Source organism: Protopterus annectens, chromosome 2.part0, assembly GCF_019279795.1.
Source record: "Protopterus annectens isolate FY-2018-M chromosome 2.part0, PAN1.0, whole genome shotgun sequence".
Taxonomy (NCBI): Eukaryota; Metazoa; Chordata; order Ceratodontiformes; family Protopteridae; genus Protopterus; species Protopterus annectens.
The window spans coordinates 1644130154-1644153522 of NC_056728.1; the positions used below are offsets into that span (position 1 = coordinate 1644130154).

Below are 23369 nucleotides of genomic sequence, written 5' to 3' on the forward strand. Positions count from 1 at the left end.
AAAGACTGATACAACTTTACATTATGTGCCTCTTAAGGACAGAACAATGAAGAATTTCACAGTGGACAAGCACTAGTTTAGATATTTTTAAGAACAACCAGAACACTTACTATGGGAACAACTGTTCTGGTATATTTGCAGGCTAGAAGGGCATTACTGCCCATGCTTGAACAATTTGTATGTATGTTTGTAATAACTAGTGAAGGAGGCACAACAGAAATGTTCAAATACCTCAGCAGCATTAACAAAATGGAAGGGTGCAACACATTCTGTAGCTCTAACAAACTATTAGGATAGCAAACAACATGAATCAGAAGGCTAGGTGCAAGACAGGGGTATGTGAAGAAGTTTTCTTCTTCTGAGAGATGACAGATGCTCGGACAGTCACAGCCTCATATGAAGACAGAAATAAGCCATATGATGAGATTCAAACTTTCATGACTTGAGCCTCTAAATAAACAAATACAAAACACACAAAAAGTAGCAACTTACACTGACAGGTAACAAAAACTGCTTCAGTGGGCACATTGGCGGGCAGCCGGGCACAATCCTTACCTGCTTATAGCAGCTTTAGACCTCAACAGGTTTAGAAAAGTCTGCAATCCATCATTGAACTCACCCTGCTGAAGAGGAATACTGAAGTGCTTGCTGCATTATATTCCATCCAAAATCAAGCTTGGAGCCATCTTTTAAAGAAATGGTGGTTGTTTCATATGGAAAAAGTGAAGGATTTGGTACACCTCCTGCTAGGGAGATCATAGAAGGTGGGGATCTCTGATAAAGGTCCGCTAAAACAGGAAATAAGACATAGTAAAGACAAAATTAGATGATCTGGCATAAAAGAAAATAAAACAATAATAATGCAATCCACCAAGTAAACATCATAAATCTACAGTTAAACAAGTTTTTTTTATGTTTTGTTTTTTAATAAAAGCTCCTCAGGGCAGGAAAAGAAAGGCTTCTGTACCAGATTGCTCTATCAGGACAGCAGGATTGAAAGTAGTAAGTACAAAGATACAAATTCCTTCTAGCAGTCTTGAGTTTACATTACATCTCTCAGCATACACATCTATGTTAATATATGAGAGGTTGCCCTTTAGATTCCCTTTGAATTTTGCTGTTAAGTGTAAACCTAAATGGATTAAACTGAAGTTTAAAACTTAAAGGTACCACTTTAAACCAAGAACTGCATAAAAAAATGAACAAAAATGATTATATTTGTTAGGCTTGTTACATCTGGATTTTATCTAGTTAATTAATGTTTAGATAAGTTATTATGTTAGGGAGGACTTTGGCTGACAAAGTTTGCAGATGACTGCAAACTGGGCGCCATAGTGGAAAGTGCATCGGACACTGATATCCTTCAGAAGGGACTCACGGAAACAGATAGCTGGTGCCAGAGCCATGGCCTGAAGTTAAACGCCAAAAAATGTATAGTCATACCCTTCGGGAAAAACAAGGTAACCCCAAGCTACCATATAGGTGGCAATCCACTAAGCACAGAAGAGGTTATCAGGGACCTGGGGACCCAGGTTGACAGTGGCCTTTCTTTTGACACTCACATTGCTAAAGTGGTTAGAAAGACCTTCTACATTGCCCACCTGATCATGAAGGGATTCACATCCAGATCTAGTGAGGTCATTGTTCCCTGTACTCTTCACTTATCAGACCAATGATCGAGTACAATGCCCCATTCGGGATGTATCTCACCCGACATCTGCAGCAATTGGAGAGACCCCAAAGTTCCTCACCAAAAGGATAAAGGGACTCCAAAATCTGTCATATGCTGCCAGATTGAAGAAACTCCAGCTCTATTCAGTCGCATACCGTCTGCTCAGAGGTGACATGTGCCTGACATACAAGGCCATGTCCAACCCGGAATTAATGGACATGCTCCACCTCAAAAAATCCAAATCCACCAAAACCACTAGAGCAAGCGACTTAAACCTTAGCACGGATATAAATAGGACGTGCTGGAGGGATAGATTTATCACTCAGAGACTCCCTATGCTGTGGAATAAAATCCCGGTCCATGTGAGGCAGAGCACCTCGCTGACTCTGTTCAAGAGAAATCTAGACCTGTGGATGGGAGATCGTAGGTTTACCCCGGGAATCATCTCTAGGTCACTGCTGGACAGAGGCACAACAAACTAATGGGCACAGTATTTTTTCATATAAGGGGTGGCGTAAGCCACAATAATTTGGGCTAGGCTTATAAATGCCTTAGGGCAGATAGCCTAGTATAAACCTATGAACCTATGAACCTATGAACTGATCATGTGATTTTTTTTTTAATAGTATATAATGAGTGATAATTCATTTGTTCTTTAGTCCTGATGAAGTCCTTATACCTGTATGAAAGCGCTTAACGTTTGTCATTAAAGTGGAGTTCCTTAACGTTTCATGTTCTTGCAGTCATTTTTGTAAGCTGAAGTTCAAGTAGAAAACCACTAAAGAAAGTCACAAATATAAACACAGATGATCCAAATTTCTAATTAAGGGCATGGCATGACAAATAAAGGTGCCAGAGGGTAGTTGACGGAACATGACTAACAAGAACTTTTACTTAGGATTCCAATTCCTTTTTAAAAAGCTTGTGCAATTTTTGTGTCCCCCCGACCCCCACGTGGAAGGTTACAGTAGCAGTTAGCACCTAATTACATGGTTCAAAGTAATAACAACCATCCTTACTAAGAAACATGATAACAGGAAAGATTAACATCTTATTCAAACTCAACTGACATTTAGCCTTCCTCTTTGTAGCTGATGCCTCCCTGATAACAGGAAAGATTAACATCTTATTCAAACTCAACTGACGTTTAGCCTTCCTCTTTGTAGCTGATGCCTCCCTTACCTTTGACAAAGACATCCCCATTCAGTAGATACTTACTAGGCATGCAGTTTATTTGGCCTCTGATGAGCCTAGCTCAATTTCCCAGATGCACCAAAGTACCATATAGTTAACTGACTTGTTCAAGGTAACAGAGCAGGCAAATACAGGCTGAGGGAATTAAACCCTGGGCTATAAGATGCAGACTGTTAACCACTCATAGCTTTATCCCTCTCCAATAACTGCCATAAATGAACTCAACTGCACTGCAAGTACCTTATCTATCTAATCTGTCTCTCTGTCTCTCTGTCTCTCTATCTCTCTATCTTTTTGTTGACTGGGTCCCACTAGGCTAGTAGCTTCTTTTCAGGGGAGATCTAAGGTAGTATTCATAGTACTAAGGGAAATTGGGCCAAGGCATCAGGGGAAATTCCACTACTTTTTCCAATAGGTGCTGTAGGGTCTTTTACATCCACCTCAGCTATCAACTCAATTAGATAGGAACTCAGTTTAACATCTCATCCAAAAGACAACACGCTCAGAAATGCGGCACTCCCACCCCCTTATGCTGTACTGCAGTTATCCATCCAACTGGCATGAGAATAGAACCTACAGCCTTCTGCATCAAAGACAAGTGAGCTACCTGATGTACAACTGACACTTCAGGAATATTAGAAGACACCACTTTTCAATTTCTACCTGCTTCCAGCTGTAATCTGTCCCCCATTCTACATTATTCCATATCATTCCCTGTTATTCTGAATTTATCTACATCTGACAGGCCATATTTCCAAAAAACTTTCAGTACTGCTAAAGGCGTCCAGGCTACATTTAAGACTAAACTTTACATTTTTTACTATTTTACTAAAGTATTCTTAACCCCCCATCAGATAAGTAATGTTGCTTTGCATTTGTAAATTCAGCAAGATGATTTTACAAACTGGTTTCAGACTGCATTATTTTAAATGCACAGTCTCCTTTAAAAGCCATGGCAGCTAATCAAAATTTCAATGCATCTTGTGTTAAGACAGCTGAATGCAACTGGACATAATTGTAAACAAGCCACAGTCAATAAAACAAAAATGTAATGAACATAATAGATATACATAAAAAATTCTCTGAACACAGCAGAGACCAGAAAGTGAGAAACAGAAAAAAAAATAAAAGTACTTAGAAAAAAAAAATAAAAGTTCTGGAAAACCATCATCGTCCATGTTGGTTAAGAGGCAACATTAAGCACAAGAATGTTACCATTTTCTGCTTTCATTTTCTGTTATACATTTCTAAGATATCCCATCTCTTCTGGGTAAGCAGAGCAATGTGATTTGGGAAGGAGTGCATATGTATTCATGAATAAAGTGTGTACAAGAAAGCAAGACAAGACATCTGAAATGGAATTCACATTTAATGGAGCAGCAACAGAACTCACACTGTTTTCTTAAGCTGAGCAGTAGTGATAGGCTACAGGTTGATTCCCTGTCACATGCCCTCTTTACAGTGCTACATCTTCAACTAATTATTCATCTTGACACTTGTACAATTACTCAGATGAGCACCCTGCCAACATAAATCTCACACACACACACACACAATGGCACAGACACACACACACACACACACACACACACACACACACACACACACACACACACACACACACACACACACACACACACAAGTGCACCTGCATCTGGCAGATAATCCTGCTTCAATATACTACTTAACTGGTACAGTAACTGCAAAAAAGTAAAGCTTCAGGTTAACCCCCTGCAGATTCCTTGTACTGAGGAGCACAGGTGTACACAGCTGAAGTGCTGCATACTAGTACAGACAGCTATAAAAACCATGCAAGGCCATTTACCCTGCAGAGCAGTACTCCAGGATACTAATGACATCCATTAGCATAGGCCACATTCCCCAACTATTGTATTTACATGTGGCAACAATCCTCATGCTGTTCAGAAGAGCTGGGTTCATGGGTTCATAGGTTCATAGGTTTATACTAGGCTATCGGCCCTAAGGCATTTATAAGCCTAGCCCAAATTTTTGTGGCTTACGCCACCCCTTATATGAAAGAATACTGTGCCCATTAGTTTGTTGTGCCTCTGTCCAGCAGTGACACAGAGATGATTCCCAGGATAAACCTACGATCTCCCATCCACAGGTCAAGATTTCTCTTGAACAGAGCCAGCGAGGTGCTCTGCCTCACATGGATCGGGATTTTATTCCACAGCATAGGGAATCTCTGAGTGATAAATCTATCCCTCCAGCACGTCCTATTTATATCCGTGCTAAGGTTTAAGTCGCTTGCTCTAGTGGTTTTGGTGGATTTGGATTTTTTGAGGTGGAGCATGTCCATTAATTCCGGGTTGGTCATGGCCTTGTATGTCAGGCACATGTCACCTCTAAGCAGACGGTATGCAACTGAATAGAGCTGGAGTTTCTTCAATCTGGCAGCATATGACAGATTTTGGAGTCCCTTTATCCTTTTGGTGAGGAACTTTTGGGGTCTCTCCAATTGCTGCAGATGTCGGGTGAGATACATCCCGAATGGGGCATTGTACTCGATCATTGGTCTGATAAGTGAAGAGTACAGGGGAACAATGACCTCACTAGATCTGGATGTGAATCCCTTCATGATCAGGTGGGCAATGTAGAAGGTCTTTCTAACCACTTTAGCAACGTGAGTGTCAAAAGAAAGGCCACTGTCAACCTGGGTCCCCAGGTCCCTGATAACCTCTTCTGTGCTTAGTGGATTGCCACCTATATGGTAGCTTGGGGTTACCTTGTTTTTCCCGAAGGGTATGACTATACATTTTTTGGCGTTTAACTTCAGGCTATGGCTCTGGCACCAGCTATCTGTTTCCGTGAGTCCCTTCTGAAGGATATCAGTGTCCGATGCACTTTCCACTATGGCGCCCAGTTTGCAGTCGTCTGCAAACTTTGTCAGCCAAAGTCCTCCCATGTTGGCCTGTACTTCTGAGAAGTAGATGCCGAACAATAGGGGGCCAAGGACTGAGCCCTGTGGGACACCACTTGTGACCGTCTTGGAGTCTGACATAGCGCCAGCAACTCTAACCCTGTGGGTTCTGTCCTTAAGCCAGTTTGCAACCCAGTTTGTGTTACTGGGGCACTGAGGAGGTCTACAAATTGGGAAAGACTTGCCTAATACAAGTGACTATGAATGCCACCGTCAGATTTTGTATGAATAACTCAATTTAATGCAATCAACAAATTATTATTACTACCATTATTGTAGCTGTTTAGCTTAAACATGTGTAATTGTTGAAACTTGTTTCATTACCTTTTGAGTAGACATTCGACCACTTCATAACGTCTGGACTTTCTCCCCCATAATAGGGGCAACACCACTTTGCAAACCAAAACAATAACTAATTTGCAGAGAATACCCAGTACTTACTTAGAACACGTATTGGAGATGGCTGTCTTGCCGCACTTACTATATTAATGAATCTGGAGTAATTCATGGCACCTGTCAGAAAGAGAACACATACTTAACAAATTCTTAACATAAAAACATTGAAAAGTACAAACTGTTTGAAAAGTTTTATACCTGTGGGTTACCAGTTTCATGCAGCTTTCTAACTGTACCAAGAACAAACACACTGACACATTCTGAAAAATGAAATAAGTTTAGTAACAATTACAGTCTTACCTAAAATGGAGTACAGCTGTATGTGTATGTGTGTATTAATACTAATTAGAAAATGGGTTACCTATACATCAGCACCCTGACTGGAAAATGAACGTTCCCCTGCAGGGTGTTAATGTATAGGTAATGCCCTCTGAAAAACAAGTCCAACACTTCACGGTAGCATATAAAGCTGCCATGGAGCTCAGACTGAAAAGAAAGCTAGCTCAGACTGAAAAGAAAGCTAACAGCCACCATTATTTTATGCAAGCATTTATGTAAATTAGAGAGGCATGACTAAGTCCTCAGACTGTGCAAATACCAAGATACTCAGAAAAAATTTTCAGTTTATCATCAGATAATAAACTAGACTGATCCTGTGGTGCTTTGTTTACTTGTTGCATAACTGCTTGTTTTCCTTCCTCACAGATTAAGTTACTTTACAGTTTTGGTGCCAAAACCTGGGAGGAAATGAGACAGTGCAAGATTCATCACTGGAAAGAGTGGTAGGGCAGCAAAAAAATAGGATTAGAGGGACAGAATGGTCTGATCTGTAAAAAGACCCCAGCCCAGGAGGTTGGAGGCGAATGCAGATCCCCGACTACTGACTTGGAGTGGAATTCCACACTGCTGATAGTGTGAGGTCTTTCCTATCTTTTGCTTACTTAACTCATTCCCTCCAGTACAGCTCTGAGTGTACCTTTAACTCCCAGTAGTACGAACTGGAACACAGATGGTTCCAGATACTGGAACCCTGAAAGAAGGTGTTTTCTAACAGGATGGACAATCTACAACCCAGAAACAAAGGAACAAAAAAGGGAAGTCTCCCAGGGGAATGTTCATCATAAAAAGCTGAAATACAAATAGTCAAGCAAGCTTTACTACTGCTCACACCTGTGAACATATACATGGAGAGCAAGTATCTAGTCCGAGTCCTGACCTCATCTCTCCTCATCTGGGCAAGGAAAGGCTTGATTACAACTAATGGGAAACCAATCAGCCACCAGGAAGTGTTGAAGCATAAACAAGGTCAAACAACATATCAAAGATTAAGTATAGAGTCAGACCAAATAAACAGTAGATCAGTTCAGTTAGCAAAGGAAGGAGTACTCAGTGCTGAGCAAACATATCCAATACAGAATTATCTGCAGTACTGGCTATAGGAACTAAGCATCAAGGAAGATAAACAACCAAGTGAAATGATGCAGACGATTTTGAATAAGTGTAAAACACCAATGGATTTACCTATGAACCATTTGCCTTTACACACTGTAGAGCTTACTTTTGTAAAGACCAGTGCACAGAGTAAGAGCACAAAGTGGAGGACAAGATGGGTCAAGCCACTCAGGTTCACTGTGATGGGATCATCACCACACCTAGTGTATGCGAACTAACAGTTTTGGGGACAAATGAAATGAGACCATTATGGGGTCCAAAATTTGAACAAAGTACCCATGTGAGCCTAAATGCAAAAACACACAAAGCTAATCAACAGCTAAGAATTTTAATAAAAATTCTGAGAGAAAAGTTAGATGTTATCAAGGAAAACAAGACTGAGTAGTTTGAGATAAAGCAAGGGGACGAATGGACATGGCTTGTGTTCCCAAAATTCTGGTCAATGTTAGGAGAATTCAAAAAAAGGTCATCTGCATTGTGTGAAAACAACTCAGCCTGAAAAAGAATATTACATGTCATAACACCCAGGAAGGGAAAAGCTACAACAGATTGTCAGTCCCACATTTAAATGGATGGCATGAGAGCAGACATTAAAAACCATACCTGTGCAACGCACAGTGCAGGAAAGTGTAACAGAGGGAAGCAAACTCCCACAAGCACTGGGGTCCTGGGAAAGGGTGCAGGTGTACCTCGGCAGATACAAAGTGATCAGGGAACCCACTTCACTTAAAAGGTAACAATACAAATGTGTCAAACTTGGAGAATCAAACTGAGATTTCATACTATCTCCAAAGTTCTGAGTGAATTGAAAGGGCTAACAGAACCTTAAAAAATGATTAGAGCAGGATGGAAACAAAGACAGCACAAGAAGCAGAGGGAGGAAACAGGGGTTAAAGAAGAAGTTCAGTTTCCAGTGTGACCCATTCTAGAGGTGGGAGGTGGAAGACACCATGGACCCCCATCTAAGTAGATTGACTTGGAGGGTGCTTCCATAATCCCAACAGGGTGAGGTCTCACATCTCTTGCTTACTGAAGTTGGAAAGACACCAGCCCTAGTGAATGACATTGGAAAAAAACTGCAATATCCTAAAGGACTTTGAAATGGCTGGCAAGGTGAGGTCTTTCCTAAAGAACTTTAAAATTGTGGGACCAGCTCCAATACCAAATCAGTTGAATAAAGAGGGAGAGTCTGGAAAGTTGGACAAGCCCCAGTTTAAAACTTCATATACAAAATGAGATCTAGGAAAATAGGGAGGTACAATTAGAACAAGAAAATCTTGTCATGGTTTACCAGTTTGGTAATATAAACAAAACTGGGCCTAAATTGAGTAGAACCCTACAGTATTACAAAAGTAAGGTTATTGGCAGTGCAAGCTTAAATGTACAAAAAAATCAGCTGCCAAGATGTGTTTAAATCCAAAAATGTAAAGAAACATTAAAATGGAAGGAAGATAACTTACTAGGGGTCTTTTTCTTTACATATTGAACATGACTACACATGAAATCTAATCTTGACAAATCTTTACACCCATACTGTTAGAAGTTCATCAAGGATGCAGCTTTCTGCCAGCGGCTTTACAGTTTACCAGTTCTGAAAGTAGGCAGAGATACCACAAGATGCTAAGAGTAACATTTTCAGTTCTTGATATGTTAAACCTTAAGGAAATTGAGACTGTACAACCTTTTTATGACTTTTGTCAAAAATGTGATTTTTGCCTACAAGAAGGAAGAAATAACCACCAGTTCACCATCTGAACAATGTTATGAACATTTTAAGGTTGCATTGGATTATGTTATTTAGAACAAGCAATTCTACTAATTAGGCATACTCCTTTTCTTGCCTAGTCACAATGCTAGGAATGTTAAACTTAAAAGACACATTAATACAGTAAAAATAAATGTGAGACGTGAGATGATGTTTAATCAGGAGCACCAGTCTTTACAAAGGGAGCAGTAAAAGAAATTTGGGAAACCTGGAATTTAGCAATGCTTTAGAGGAATGTAGTAGTGTTACATGTGAGTCACTATATAGTTAAATGTGCATACCTCTCAACCTCTTGGTGTAAGAAATCTGGACAAAGCCTAAAATTATGTGGGGACAAAAACCCAAAAATAGGGACAGATTTTAAATATTGCTCTTAAAACTTAAAAAGATACTAGAGTAACAGGCATAGTGTTAGCATGCATTTTCTGGTGGTTATAACGTCCAAAACTCAAATGTCCGTTATTATTTAATGACTTCGATGCTCACGGATTTGCCAGAAAACTTCACATTTTACAAGGAACAGACCAAAAATATGAGGCAAAAATGTGGATATTCTGCACAAATCTGGACAATTCAGAGGTATGTAAATGTGGTATTTGTACATCAGTGAGAAAGGAATGTTATGAATATATTCCTGATAATGAACCTGAGACCAGAAGCCAACTCTGACTAAATGAGGAAACTGCTCAAAAAAACGGAAGCAAAGTAGACTGATTCTCTTGGCTGACTGACTGGTTTTAACAGTGGCTGGAGAGAAAAACAATACTTACGGTAGCTATAGCTGGCATTCCAGGTTGTGTGAGCCTAGTAATTGTTGCTATCAGATGTAAGACATCAATCAGTGCACATCTTGATAGTGGATGAAGTGCATCAGGTCCAAGATATAGTGTACTGAACCGATGAAGTCTGAATACTGATATACCCACTGAGCATGAACAACAAACATGGGTCCTCATGTTTGTTCAGGGAGAACTGCTATAGTACTGGGATCTCAAACAAATAGTATACCAACTTACAAAATATTCCTTAAATACATGCAGTTACCTTGAGATAGAAATGTCAGTGTGGTGTAGTCAGACTATGTCAATAATTAATAATAAGAATAAAAAGCTGCCATAAAAATACATTGCCTGGCTAAAAGGGCCTCAGTCAAGGCAGATTATAAATGTCTAGGGCGTGTATAAAAATTCCTCATTCTATCAAAGGCACAACTATCAAAATAAATGTACATTTAACTGATTGAAACCTTTTGTTGTTGTGTCTTTCGGCTTTTCCCGGTTAGGGGTCGCCACAGCGGAACTCCGGTCCGCTAATGATTGGCAGTAGATTTTTACGTGCTGGCTTGCCGGGCCTAACGCACAACCTTCAACGAAGGAACGCCCATTCACGCATGTCACCACATAGAAGACGCTCTATTTGAGAATCGAACGGGCAACGTCTAACCGTGAGGCGACAACGCTACCGCAGCACCACCACACTTAACTAAATTAAACTAATTCTTCTAAAAAGGCAGGTGTAAACTAGTTAGTAGAAGTAACCTTCAAGAAATACACTGCCAGTCTGTTACTGTGTTTAAAGTTAGCATGAAATCCTGTTAGTTAAAGGTCAACAGAATGGAATGAAAGGTCACACACTGCTACACTGTACCTAGCTGTAAAACTGCATACATCACAATAAGTACTATGTTAGGAAAATACAATAATATATATATATATATATTTTTTATTTTGTCAAAGGCATTTCTAAACATGTGAAAAAATATATATACACACACACTCACACACACACACACACACAAATATATATATATATTTATATTACACATACATACATACACACACATACACAGGCACGCATATAAAGTAATCATAAATAACTGAAACTGCGTGTATATGAGGAACAGAACAAATGACTTGAAAGGCAGAGTTCTGTGTTGTCTAAGAAAACACCAGAGAGAGATGGAATGTGCAGACCACTTAAACAAATGTTTAAGTACATTATGCTCTTAATTCACTTAGAATCAGCTGCTGTATTCTCTGTCTTTATGCCACAATCCATATTATGTGCAACACCATTCTGAATTCTCATTATTTAGCTACTGTAGAGTACAGCTAGGCAGAAAGTACAGTTTTGTACCTGCCATAAATGTAGATGTTCGAGTGTATTCACTGCTGCAGTCATTACACTTGGGTTATCCTGCCATCAGGTGGTCCTGCAGTCGGCCAGAGTTCTAAAGTCTTGGTCCGGCATCGGTTGCTGTCGCTTCTTCCCTGTTATCAGTGCGCCAGGGGTATATAAGATGCATCCGACGCCATTTTCTTCAGTTTTTCTTGCCCCAGATGTCAGGTGCCCCAAAATAAGTAGGCAACACATATTGCTAATAAAACATACATAAGAAATAAAAACAATACCTTCACTTACAAGCAAATACACCACATAAATTGTATTGGATAGAAAGGAATAGATAAGTCCCAGCCAAGATAGTGGGGATGGAGGGAGGGTAACCTGGACTGCAGCAGTGAATACACTCGAACATCTACATTTATGGTGGGTACAAACTGTACTATGTTCATTGTGTTTCATTGCTGCAGTCATTACACTTGGGTTGAATCCCAAAGCTGAGATTGGGCGGCTGGGTCTATAAAGGATTTGGAGTGGCTATGAAGCCCTGCAGCACTGCAGTGGCAAAGCCAGCTCTGGATTTAGAGTAAAGAGGCAAGTGGTAATGCTTGGTAAAGGTGTGCACTGAACTCCAAGTTGCAGCTTCCAAAATATCCTTGGTTGGTACTCCTCTAAGAAAGGCTGCTGAAGTGGCTGCTGCCCTGGTAGAATGTGGCCTAATGTTGTTAGGCACAGTTTTTCCATGTTGTGTGTAGCAGAAACGGATACAGTGACCTATCCACTTCAAAATAGTCTGCTTTGAGATAGCCTTTCCTTGTGTTCCCACAGCATATGATACAAACAGTTGCTCAGTTTTCCTGAAAGCTTTTGTTTTGTCCAAGTAGAAACGTAACTGCCTGTGTATGTCCAATGAGTGCAGAAGCCTCTCCCCTTTATTTTGGGAGGGATTTGGATAAAAAAGTTGGCAAGTGAATAGTTTGGTTAAGAGCCACACTGGATATCACTTTTGGCATAAATGTAGGGTTTGTTCTTAGGGAAACCCTGTCTTGATGAAAGGTTCCACTGCCATTAGTGCCTGTAACTCTGAGACTTCGTGCTGAAGTTATTGCCAGAAGCAGAGCAGTTTTCTATGACAAAAAATTTAATTCTGCTGAATTAGCTGGCTAAAAAGGTGGTAAAGTTAGTTTTTTCAAGACAAAGTTGAGGTCCCAAGTTGGTGTTGGTGCTCTCCAGGGCGGTCTTATGTTTTTAGCCCCTCTGAGGTATTGCCTTAGTAATGGATGAGAGAAAATAGGAGGGTCCATGTTGTAATGAGCTGAAATGGCAGAGGCGTGGATCTTAATAGATGAAAATGATAGGCCTTTGTCCAGCATCTCAGTTAAGTTTTGTAATATCTGAGGAATATTTGGAACAAGAGGGTCAAGGCCTTGAGCCTGGTTCCAGGCGCAGAATCTTTTTCACTTTTCTGAATAAGATTTCCTGGTGCGGGGCCTCCTGGCCTCCAAAATGACATCCATAACAGCTTTAGAGAGGCGTGTTGTCTGTTTGGTTAAGTAATCTGCCATGCAGCCAGATTTAAGGTTTTGAGCTGGCTGTGCAGGATCTGATTGTTTTGCTGAGTCAGAAGATGAAGTACTTTAGGTAAAATCCATGCTGGGCCTTGAGCCATGTTCTTTAATATTGGGTACCAGTGCTGGCGAGGCCAGTCCGGAGCAATCAGGATCATTTGTGGCCTCGCTAGTCTGGCTTTTAGGAGTACCTTTGCATGGAGAGGCAGTGGTGGGAAGGCATAAACTTTTAGTGTTTTCCAACTGAATGAGAGAGCGTCCACTTTCCATGCTTGTGTGTGGTAAGTCCTTGTGCAGAATTTCTGTAGTTGGCAGTTCAGAGGGGAGGCAAAGAGATCTATGTCTGGGCACCCCCATTTCTGAGTTATCATGCTGAATACTTGTGGATTTAGTTTCCACTCGTGAGGATCCAAGATGTTTCTGCTTAAGTCGTCTGCCAGTATATTTTTCTTTCCTGGCAGGAATTGTGCTTGCAGATGAACTTGGTACGTCAGTGCTGTGTTCCACAAAGTCATGGCTTGTCTGCATAGGGGGTAGAAATGTGTGCCCCCTTGCTTGTTTATGTACCACATAACTGTGGTGTTGTACGTCTTTAGTAGCAATTGTCCTGGATGCAGAAGGTCCTTAAAAGCTGTCAGGGCATTTTGTACAGCTAGCATCTCTTTTTGATTGATGTGGAGATGCATTTGGTCTGTGGTCCACTCGCCCTGGATACATTGTCCTGCCATGTGTGCTCCCCAGGCGTAGTCCGATGCATCTGTTGTTATTGTCTGCCTGGCTGTGGGTAAAGTGAAAGGCTGTCCCCTTGTTGTGGTGACATGCCTGTGCCCACCATTGAAACTCCTGTTGAAGGCAGGGAATGAGTGGTATTATCGCTTCCAAACTGTGGCAGTGTTGGGTCGATACAAATTGTAACTTCCTCATATGCAGTCTGGCATATGGTATTAGTAGAATGCAAGATGCCATGAACCCCAAGGCCTGCGGAATTTTTCTTGCAGGGAGTTGGGTTTTTGTTGCCATCAAATGAAAATACTGAGTCAGTTGCCTTCGCTTGTCTGGCGTGAGATAAGCCATCTGGGCAGTTGTATTTAAGCTTGCACCCAGGAATATTATCTCTTGTGAGGGCACTAGTTTTGACTTCTTTTCATTTATTGTGTACTCTAGGCCCATTAGTAATCTTTTTACAAATGCCAGATGTTGTAGTAGAATGTCCTTGCTCTCTGCTTGAATAAGGCAGTCGTCCAAGTAAGGATATATCTGAATTCCTTTTTGTCTGCAAAATGCAATTAATAGTGCCAGGCACTTTGTGAAGACCCTGGGCGCAGTAGATAATCCAAAGGGCAGTGCAGAGAATTGGTAATGCTTTGTGCCAGCTATGAATCTGAGGTATCTTCCGCAATTTTGTCTGATTGGGACATGCAGGTATGCCTCTTTGAGGACCAAAGTAACAAGCCAAGCCTTCTTGCCTAGCATGGGAAGAAGTTGCTGTAGTGTCAACATTTTGAATTTTGGTATATCCAGGTCGGTGTTTAGAATGGATAGGTCCAGTATGGGTCTCCAAACTTTGTCCTTTCTGGGGACTAAGAAAAGTCTTGAATAAAATCCTTGTCCTTGTTCCTGTACTGGCACTTTTTGAATAGCTCTCATGTCCATGAGAGCTGTAATTTGCTTTTGTGCCTCTGCCCATTGATTTTGAGGCAAGTCTGGCATTCCTTTTGGCCTTGGTAGAGTGTGAAAATGAAACCTGTAACCTTGAGACAAAATATTCAGTACCCATTTGTCTTGGGTGATTATATGCCCATTTTGTTGAAAAAGTGCTAGTTTCCCCCCTAAGGGAGCTGCCAAAAGGTGAGAGCTTGGCATTTGAAAGGGGAAATCATTGGGACTGTTTCCTGAATGGTTGTGACTTGTCTTCGCCTCCTTTTTGGGTTGAAGCACCCCACTGTCGAGGTCTGTAAGAGCCTTGGGGCTGAGATCTGCCTCTTGGGCATCTGTATCTGCCTCTTTGAGGTCTGTCTGACACTGGAAAGGACCAATTTTTGGAAGGCCAATTTCTGCTAAATCTAGGAGGCTGTACCTGTAAGAAATCCTTTACTGTCTGCATAGATTTTGCTTTATCCTCCATTTTCTTTAATACCTCTTCAGCCTTAACACCAAACAAGATATCATGCTGTAAAGGAGCATCCAATAATTTTGCCTTAACATGATCAGGTAAAATTTGTTCTTTTAACCAAGCATGCCTTCTTATCACAGATCCTGTAACTGCGGCTCTACAAGATGCCTCTAAAGAATCAAAACCACATTGCAGAATATGTTTTCCCACTTGTTCAGCTGCATGCAATAAGTCCTGCATTTCCTTATGATCAGGACCGTCTAAACTTGTAGGCATTTTCTGTTTTAGCAAAGACATTAAATATTGTTGGTATTTAAGCATGTGGAACTGGCAATTTAAGGCCCTTATTGCTAGTGTTGCAGAAGTGTAAACTTTCTTCCCCCATCTATCCAATGCTCTGGAATCCCTGTCCGAGAGAACTGGATTTTTTGCAGTGGAAGCCTTTACCCCTTTGGGACCCTGGGAAATAGTTTCTGGGTCTGCAGCAGGGATTTTATAAAGAAATTTGTGAGAGCCAGGGACTCTATAGTACCTGTCTGGCTTGACTGGAGCTGGGGGCAAAGAATCAGGGGTTAAACTAGATTCAGAGAACACATAATCCACAAGGCGGAATAGCCAGGGGCCTGTGCTGAGGCAACAACAGAAAATCTCTGAGCCTTTTCTTGGATTCTGAATAATCCGGGGTCTCCCAATGGAAATGCTCCCTCATGGTATGTAAAGTTTCCCCAAAAGAGTAATCCTCAGGAGGAGAGGCTGAAGGGATAGATTCTTCAGCATCAGAGTCCTCATAGGGGGGTAAAGAGTATCCCTGATCTGAAGAGGAATCAGAGGAAATGGAAACCTGGTCAGAGGAACCATAGTCTGTATCCTGCCTACGCCTTTTATCAGGAGGGGGATGGGAACCCCTGATCAGAGTAATTAGGTCTTCGGCCATTTTGAGCATCTGTTTCTTAGGCATGGAAGCCTGTCCAGGAGAATGCTGTACTTGTTTCTTTGTTTTTAATGGAGTTTTTGACTTGGCTGTTGTTTTGATTGTAAGCTGTGAAGGTCTGAAGACACCCACAGAAGCCGATGCCTGCTCAGCGGCTCCAGACCCATCTGAGGGAATAGTTTCCGTAGGCCCAATACCTTGAGTTTCCAGAGGCCTAGATGTCACCACGTGGGAGTCGGAGGCGGCCTGTGGCTCTGAGGCAGCGGGAGTCAGGGGCTGCGAAAGCGCCTCACTGAGCACCGGCGAACCGGCGACTGGCCTGGAAGAGGCTTCGTTGTCGGTTTTGGACTTCGGTTGCCTGTCCTTATCCTTGTCTTTACGTTTTTTGTGAATTCCAGTCGTCGGTTGTTCCGACGGCATGGTATAATTGAACCTTCGGCCAAAATAACGGCGTGCAAAATCAAACAGATGTTTAATAGTGCATTTGTTAAATCTAGCACAAAACCGACAACTAGTGACGTCGTGGTCTGGGCCTAGGCATGGAATACAGTAAGAATGAAAATCCTTATGAGGTATTTGCTTCCCACAAGAAATACAATTATTAACTTTTACTGACATCGGTCTGAGGCAAAAAAAAGTTTCCCCAACGGGGTACTTAGCTTTACTGAAGACTTCAGTTCTGAAATTAGAAAATCTCAGGAGACGGCCGACCGGCACTTGCGAACTGCTTTTGCTTCAGGCACCGCGTGGCAAGAAAGAAGAAAATGGCGTCGGCTGCATCTTATATACCCCTGGCGCACTGACGTCAGGGAAGAAGCGACAGCAACCGACGCTGGACCAAGATTTTGGAACTCTGGCCGACTGCGGGACCGCCTGACGGCAGGATAACCCAAGTGTAATGACTGCAGCAGTGAAACACGATGAACATCCTACGTTTTCCTACCAAGTAACTCAAATAAAAGGAATGACTTACAACATATTAATACTGGATATATAAGATGTTGTTGTTGTTTGTCTTTCGGCTTTTCCCGGTAAAGGATCGCCACAGCGGAACTCAGGTCCACTAATGACTGGCAGTAGATTTTTACGAAACGCCAAGGTGCCAGCTCGACGTCCAACCTTCAACGAAGGCACTCCCATTTACGCACGCATGTCTTTCAAACGCTGCCCAACTGCGGGGAGGATATGCAGACTCCACACAGAAGGCACTCCCAAGCCAAGCCGAGAATCGAACGGGAGAACCTGTGAGGTAACAACGCTACCGCCATACCACCGCGGCAATACTGGATATATAAGATGAATGAAATGATTATAGCAGCAATATTGTATCTTTGTACCTTGTTTAAAAATAGAATGATGTCATGTTTATAACAGCATTAGGAAACCATTCAAGGAAAATAACTAAAATATATTTTGTAAGAACAAGCTTTTATGTAAATTAGAAGGGCCTAATGCCTCTAAGACTGCATAAATACAAAGGTACTCAGCTGTGATTTTTGTCAGTCTGCCATCAGATAATAAACTATACTGGCCCTGCGGAGCTTTGCTTACTTATTACATAACTATTTGTTTTTTTTTCTCCTTCCTCATAAATTAAATATCATTCTTAAACTGGCAAAACCATGTTATTTTTTTAGATTACAAAGTATTCACATGCATCCTTGTGCATGCAAATGCTCTTTTTTGTGTTTTAGAATATGTTTAAAATAGTCCTAACACAGAAGTCTAACATACATTCTGCCTGTAGGTTTATAGCTCTGGTGAACACGTTCAAGGCCTACTGACCCTCAGGGATGTCAATGCCCTTGATCCCATGTGAAACTTGCAGGTGCCCATCAAGTCATCCAGTTTCTTCCTAACAATATGATTTAATTAACCAGAATTATTTGACAAGGGACTTTATCCCAGAGCCCAGGAGTTTCTGAGATATCCATGTTTCACTGTATGGTTAGTATTAATTTTACTTAAGTCAATAGTGCTGTGCCGTCTTGTGTAATTGTTTTAATAGCTATGTAAAGGGAGACACCTACTTCTATGGCATGGTTTTCAACCCCATGGAGGATCAGGCGGGCAATTCAATATGCTTTAAATACTATAGCAGCTATTTGGATATCAAATGAAATGTCATCACCGTAAGTACTTCAATGTCTTTTACTATTTTGTCAGCATTTAACTGTTGACCATAAACAGTGTAAGGAGGTAATGGTGGTGTTTTGCCAAACTCTAGTGCATTTCTAGCAGTGGAACAATGTAATGTCTGCTGCACTGTTCATGCGTATATTAAGGGATGTTTGAAGGGAGGCAGTAACTGGGGTTACAGGTAATGCTCCCAAGTTGTAATCATCTACATATTTGTTGAGACAGACAGGAGTAGCTTCGCTGTTTAGTCATAACAGACTTTAGTAAAGACAGAGAATGGTGAGGAAAGGAGTTCTTCTGATGTGTATAAGTATGTAGACCCAAGTTATTACAAATTCATTTACCTCTGGATCTCTAAGTTTATGTATGGTTCCATCAGGGTATATCGAACACTTTAGCCAAACTTAAGTATGATACAAGTACAAATAAATCTTCATCAAGGGTAGTGGTGTCACTCACAAAAAATATATATACGAGGTAAAGCATGCAAGGTCTTTCTTTGACAAAACTTTACTGGATTATGTCATGGACAAAGTGGTTTCATGTTTCTGCACAAATAAGTTCGAAGACGAGTCCCTCCACTGCCTTATACAATATGTTTTTGAACCTGGTCAATCTGTAACCAGCAAAGTGCGTGGATTGGGACCTCAGCAGCCTGCTTCCAGGCATCAGAGACATTGCTAATTTTTAATTCTCTGTTAAAAGATGTGCATAAGAGGAATAAAGGAGTTTACTAGACTGTTTCTGATTGCAAAAAATTAGGCTTCCTTGTACCACATATGTCCCCATGCAACGGAGATGTTTCTGACCTTACCAAGGGCACAGATGGCCATTATAAGTGTAAGTTAAGGTGGGATCTTGTTACAGGAAGAAAGAATGGATGGGGGCTCCCTTTCTGGTCTGAAATTCACTCCAAACCAGAAAGACAGTGGGCAGGATTCACGATGGCTTGCATGGAGACTAAGAGCCGTGTAAGACTCTATGCAGCCATCGCGATCCAGGAACAGCCCGAAATCCCGTGTAAGAGAAAGCTAAAACGACTCTTACACGGGCAGGGCGTGGATATGCAAATCACCCCACTTGCAGCCGAAAGGCATGCAAATGAGGTAGATTAGTGATCCACGAAGCTGAAACCAGCCCGTGTAAGAGTCGTGTTAGTTGCAGAAATGTACTCAGTTGACAACTGAGTACATTCATAGGTTCATAGGTTCATACTAGGCTATCTGCCCTAGGGCATTTATAAGCCAAGCCAGAATGTGTTTGGCTTTCGCCACCCATTTTAAATTTATTTTGCTATGCCCTTTTTCGAGGTTAGTATACTGTGCCTCTAACAGCGACACAGAAGTGATACCCGGGGTAAACCTACGATCTCCCATCCACTCATCAAGATTCCTCCTGAATCAATGAGGGACTCTGCCTAACCTGGACTGGGATTTTATTCTAGAGTGAAGGGAGCCTCTGGGTTATGAATCTGTCCCTCCAGCATGTCCTATTTATTTCAGTGCTGAGGTTCAAGTCTCTTGAGCGCGTAGCTCGATGGGATTTGGATTTTCTGAGGTGCAGCATGTCCATTAATTCCAGGTTGGACATGGCTTTATACATCAGGCACAGATCGCCTCTGAACAGGTGGTATGCCACTGAGTAGAGCTGGAGTTTCTTTAACCGGGCAGCATATGACATCTGTTTGAACCCTTTGATCCTCTCGGTGAGGTACTTTTGGGGTCTTTCCAGTTGCTGCAGGTGTCTGGTAAAGTACATCCCAAAAGGGGCATTGTACTCAATTATGGGCTGAGTAAAGAGGCACAATGACCTCCCCTGATCTAGATGTGAATCCCTTCATGATTAGGTGGGCTATATAAAATGTTTTTCTAACCACTTTGGCCACGTGGTTGTCAAATGAGAGATTGCTATCTACTTGGGTCCCCAGGTCCCTAATTGCTTCTTCTGTACTTAATGGATTACCACCTATGTGGTAATTTGTGGGCACTTTGTTTTTGCCAAAGGGGATGACTATACACTTTTTGGCATTTAGCTTGAGGCCATGGCTCTGGCACCAGTTGTCTGTTTCTATGAGGCCCGTATGGAGGATGCTTGTGTCGGCTGGAGAGTCGATTATGGCACCCAGTTTGCAGTCATCTGCGAACTTGGTCAGCCACAGTCCTTCCGTGTTGGCCTGTACCTCCGAGAAATATATACTGAACAAGAGAGGTCCCAGGACTGAGCCTTGTGGGACACCACTTGTAACTGGTTTGGAGTCTGACATTGCTCCAGCAATTCTAACCATGTGGGTTCTGTCCTTGAGCCAGTTTGCAATCCATCTAGTGACATAGGGGTTTACATTTAAGCTGGTGAGCTTATCTATAATGCCCGAGAGGGGTATTGTATCGAAGGCTTTTGCGAGGTCCAGGTAGGCTGTGTGGACCACCTTCCCCTCGTCAATGGCCTTGGTGACTGTTTCAAAGAAATCAACCAGGTTTAAGAGGCAGGATCTGCCCTTAACAAAGCCGAACTGGGTAGGATCCAGTGTCTGTAGGTCCCCAATATCTTTATTTATGAGGTCCATGATGATCCTTTCCATAGCTTTGCAGACCAAGCTAGTCAGGCTTATGGGGCGATAGTTTCCAAGATCCGTTGAGGCACCACCGTTATGGAGAGGGACCACTGTTGCTGTACGCCACTCTTTGGGCACATATCCTGTAGTAAGGCTGAGATTGAGCAGTAGTTTTATGTTTGGGTTTAGCTCTTCTTGGAGTTCATGTAGGACGCAGCCCGGGACACTGGCTGGTCCCATTGATGCTGTGTTTTTTGCTTTGGAGAGGGCGGCTCTTACCTGAGCATCTGAGATGTCAGGGGGGCAGCACTCTGCTGGGATAGATATTTGCCCTTTGGTGGGGGAGTTTGCGCTGAACCTGTCAGCTAGGATGTTGGCAATGTCTGTGGGTTCAGTGTATTTTTTGTCATTCTGCACTAATTCTGAGCATATCTGGGAATTACCACTCAAGTTTCTAACATAACTAAAGAAAGCCTTGTGATTATCCTTAGTGTCCTGTGCAATTTTTCTCTCGAAGCTGGCCTTAGACGATTTTATGAGTGCCTATAGTTTTTTGCTAATACTGATCAGAGATGCCTTCCCTTTTTGGGATTTTGCTCTATCATGTAGTAGCTTCCTCCTTCTATTGTATAGTTCGTTTATGGCTGGGGTCCACCAGCCAGGACGTCTGCCTTTGGAGTATTGGGTCTTGGTTTTATTTGGGATCGCATGATCCATGCATTCCTGAAGGTGTTCATAGAATGCGTTTATAAAGGATTCTGCGGTCTGGGCTGTATTTTCCACAGGCCCGGGGGCTTTGAAGGATTCCACCTCGGTTTTGAGGAGTGTGAAATTTGCTTTAGAGAAGTTTTTCACTGTGGTTCTCTGGGCAGGGGGCGGAGTCGGGATGTGAATATCCAGTGAGATTAGTTTATGGTCTGATCTTACCAGTGAGGGATACACTTCTGGTCTGGAGCATAGAGTCCCCATGTTGGTGATGATCAGGTCCAGTATGTTTTCCCCTCTTGTGGGAGTGGTAACAAGTTGTTCCATAGCATTTGAGTTTATAAATTCTAGGAACCTTTGGGCTAGGGTGTTGGAGCTAGAGTAATGCTCCCAGTCTATGTTTGGGTAGTTGAAGTCGCCCAATATAATGGTGTTTGGAGAGACCTTCATATTTTCCAGTGTTCTCAGAAAGGCCGAGTGGGGTTCCTGGGTTTGGGAGGGTGGTCTGTAGCAGGCTATAAACTGGTAGGCAGTTTTACCCACTGTTAGTTGCACATGGATAGTCTCTGATGCTTCGTGCTTTGCCACCAACCTGGAGGTGTGGGTATCTTTGATGAATATCGATACCCCCTCCTTTGTGGTTCAGTCCAAGTTTTGGGGCCGAAAAGCATGGTATGAGGTATAACCTGGTAGTGCTGGGGTGCTCTCGGGAGCCCTGAACCAGGTTTGTGTTACTGCACAGATATCGATGTTCTCCATGCTAAGGAGAGTTTCGAGTGCGTGCATCTTGAGGTTTAGACTTCTGGCATTGAGTAGCATTACTCTTAGTTTCTTATCCCTTGTGATACCTATGGAGGTGGGTTTGTCTTTTGAGCCTTGCCTAAAAAAGGCACTATGGGGGTAGCAAGAGCCTTTGCCAATATCCGAAAGCCCAGGGGTGACAGGTGCAAGCCATCCCTAGCGAAGCATCGTGGCTTGTCGAGCATATCATCCCAAGCTGACAGGCATTGGATCCCCTTTGAATGACACCAGTACTTAAGCCAACTGATGAAATTGATCATCTTGTCTTCATATTGTGGCATCATTCTTGGTGAGGGTAAGATGCTACTCAAGGTCAGGGTCATACTGGCCTGGGCTACATGCTCAGAGAGCTCCTCTATGTCTCTACATGTACCCAAATTGTCATGGTGTGTGCTATGCTACATAATATGATCCTGCGAAAACAGCTGCAGCAGGACCAGCATAGGGCCGGGCCAAACAGCCCCCCACCATTGCCAAGGCCATCACAGGCAGAGCGTGACTCGGAGGAGGAACAACCTGAGCCTGCCCCAGTAGGCAGAAGGAGGCGTGCCCAGTATGCCCTGGCCTTGGCAAAGAGGCAAAGCATAGCACATACACTGGCTCAGTAGGAACCCTGGGAATGATACCCCTCTCTGACTCACTCATATAGTAACAGGGATGCCTAAAATGACATAACCTGCTCTCAAACATGTACAGGGAGTGTAGTATGTGCATCCGACAGAGGCAGCCCTGCAGCACCACCTGAGGCATGATTGCCATGTGTTAAGCAATGTAACACCATCTAGTATATGCAAACATGAAAACCCAACCTAACATCTCACCCTCACCAAGCATGATGCCACACTATGAAGACAACAAGATCAAGTACAACAATTGGCTGAGGTATTGCTGTTAGCAAGGGGGAACACATGGCTGACAGCCTGGGCTGACATTCCGAGCAAGACATGATGCCCCACCTGCTAGGGATGGCACGCACCCAGCACACCTGGCTGTGTAGATACTGGCAAAGGCTGCTGT

The 23369-nt window shown here is 42.4% G+C and overlaps 1 protein-coding gene across 1 annotated transcript in view; it reads right to left on the bottom strand.

Annotated features, from left to right (window-relative positions):
• The window catches only part of LOC122792864 (kynurenine/alpha-aminoadipate aminotransferase, mitochondrial-like), an 808921-nt gene that overhangs the window by 616378 nt on the left and 169174 nt on the right, over positions 1 to 23369 (bottom strand). The window contains exons 2-3 of the mRNA XM_044060423.1: positions 6252 to 6323; positions 620 to 788 (exon numbers count right to left, since the gene is read on the bottom strand). Of these exons, the coding sequence (XP_043916358.1) occupies positions 620 to 788; positions 6252 to 6318 (236 nt within the window). The 5' untranslated portion in view covers positions 6319 to 6323. The remainder of the gene's footprint in view (positions 1 to 619; positions 789 to 6251; positions 6324 to 23369) is intronic.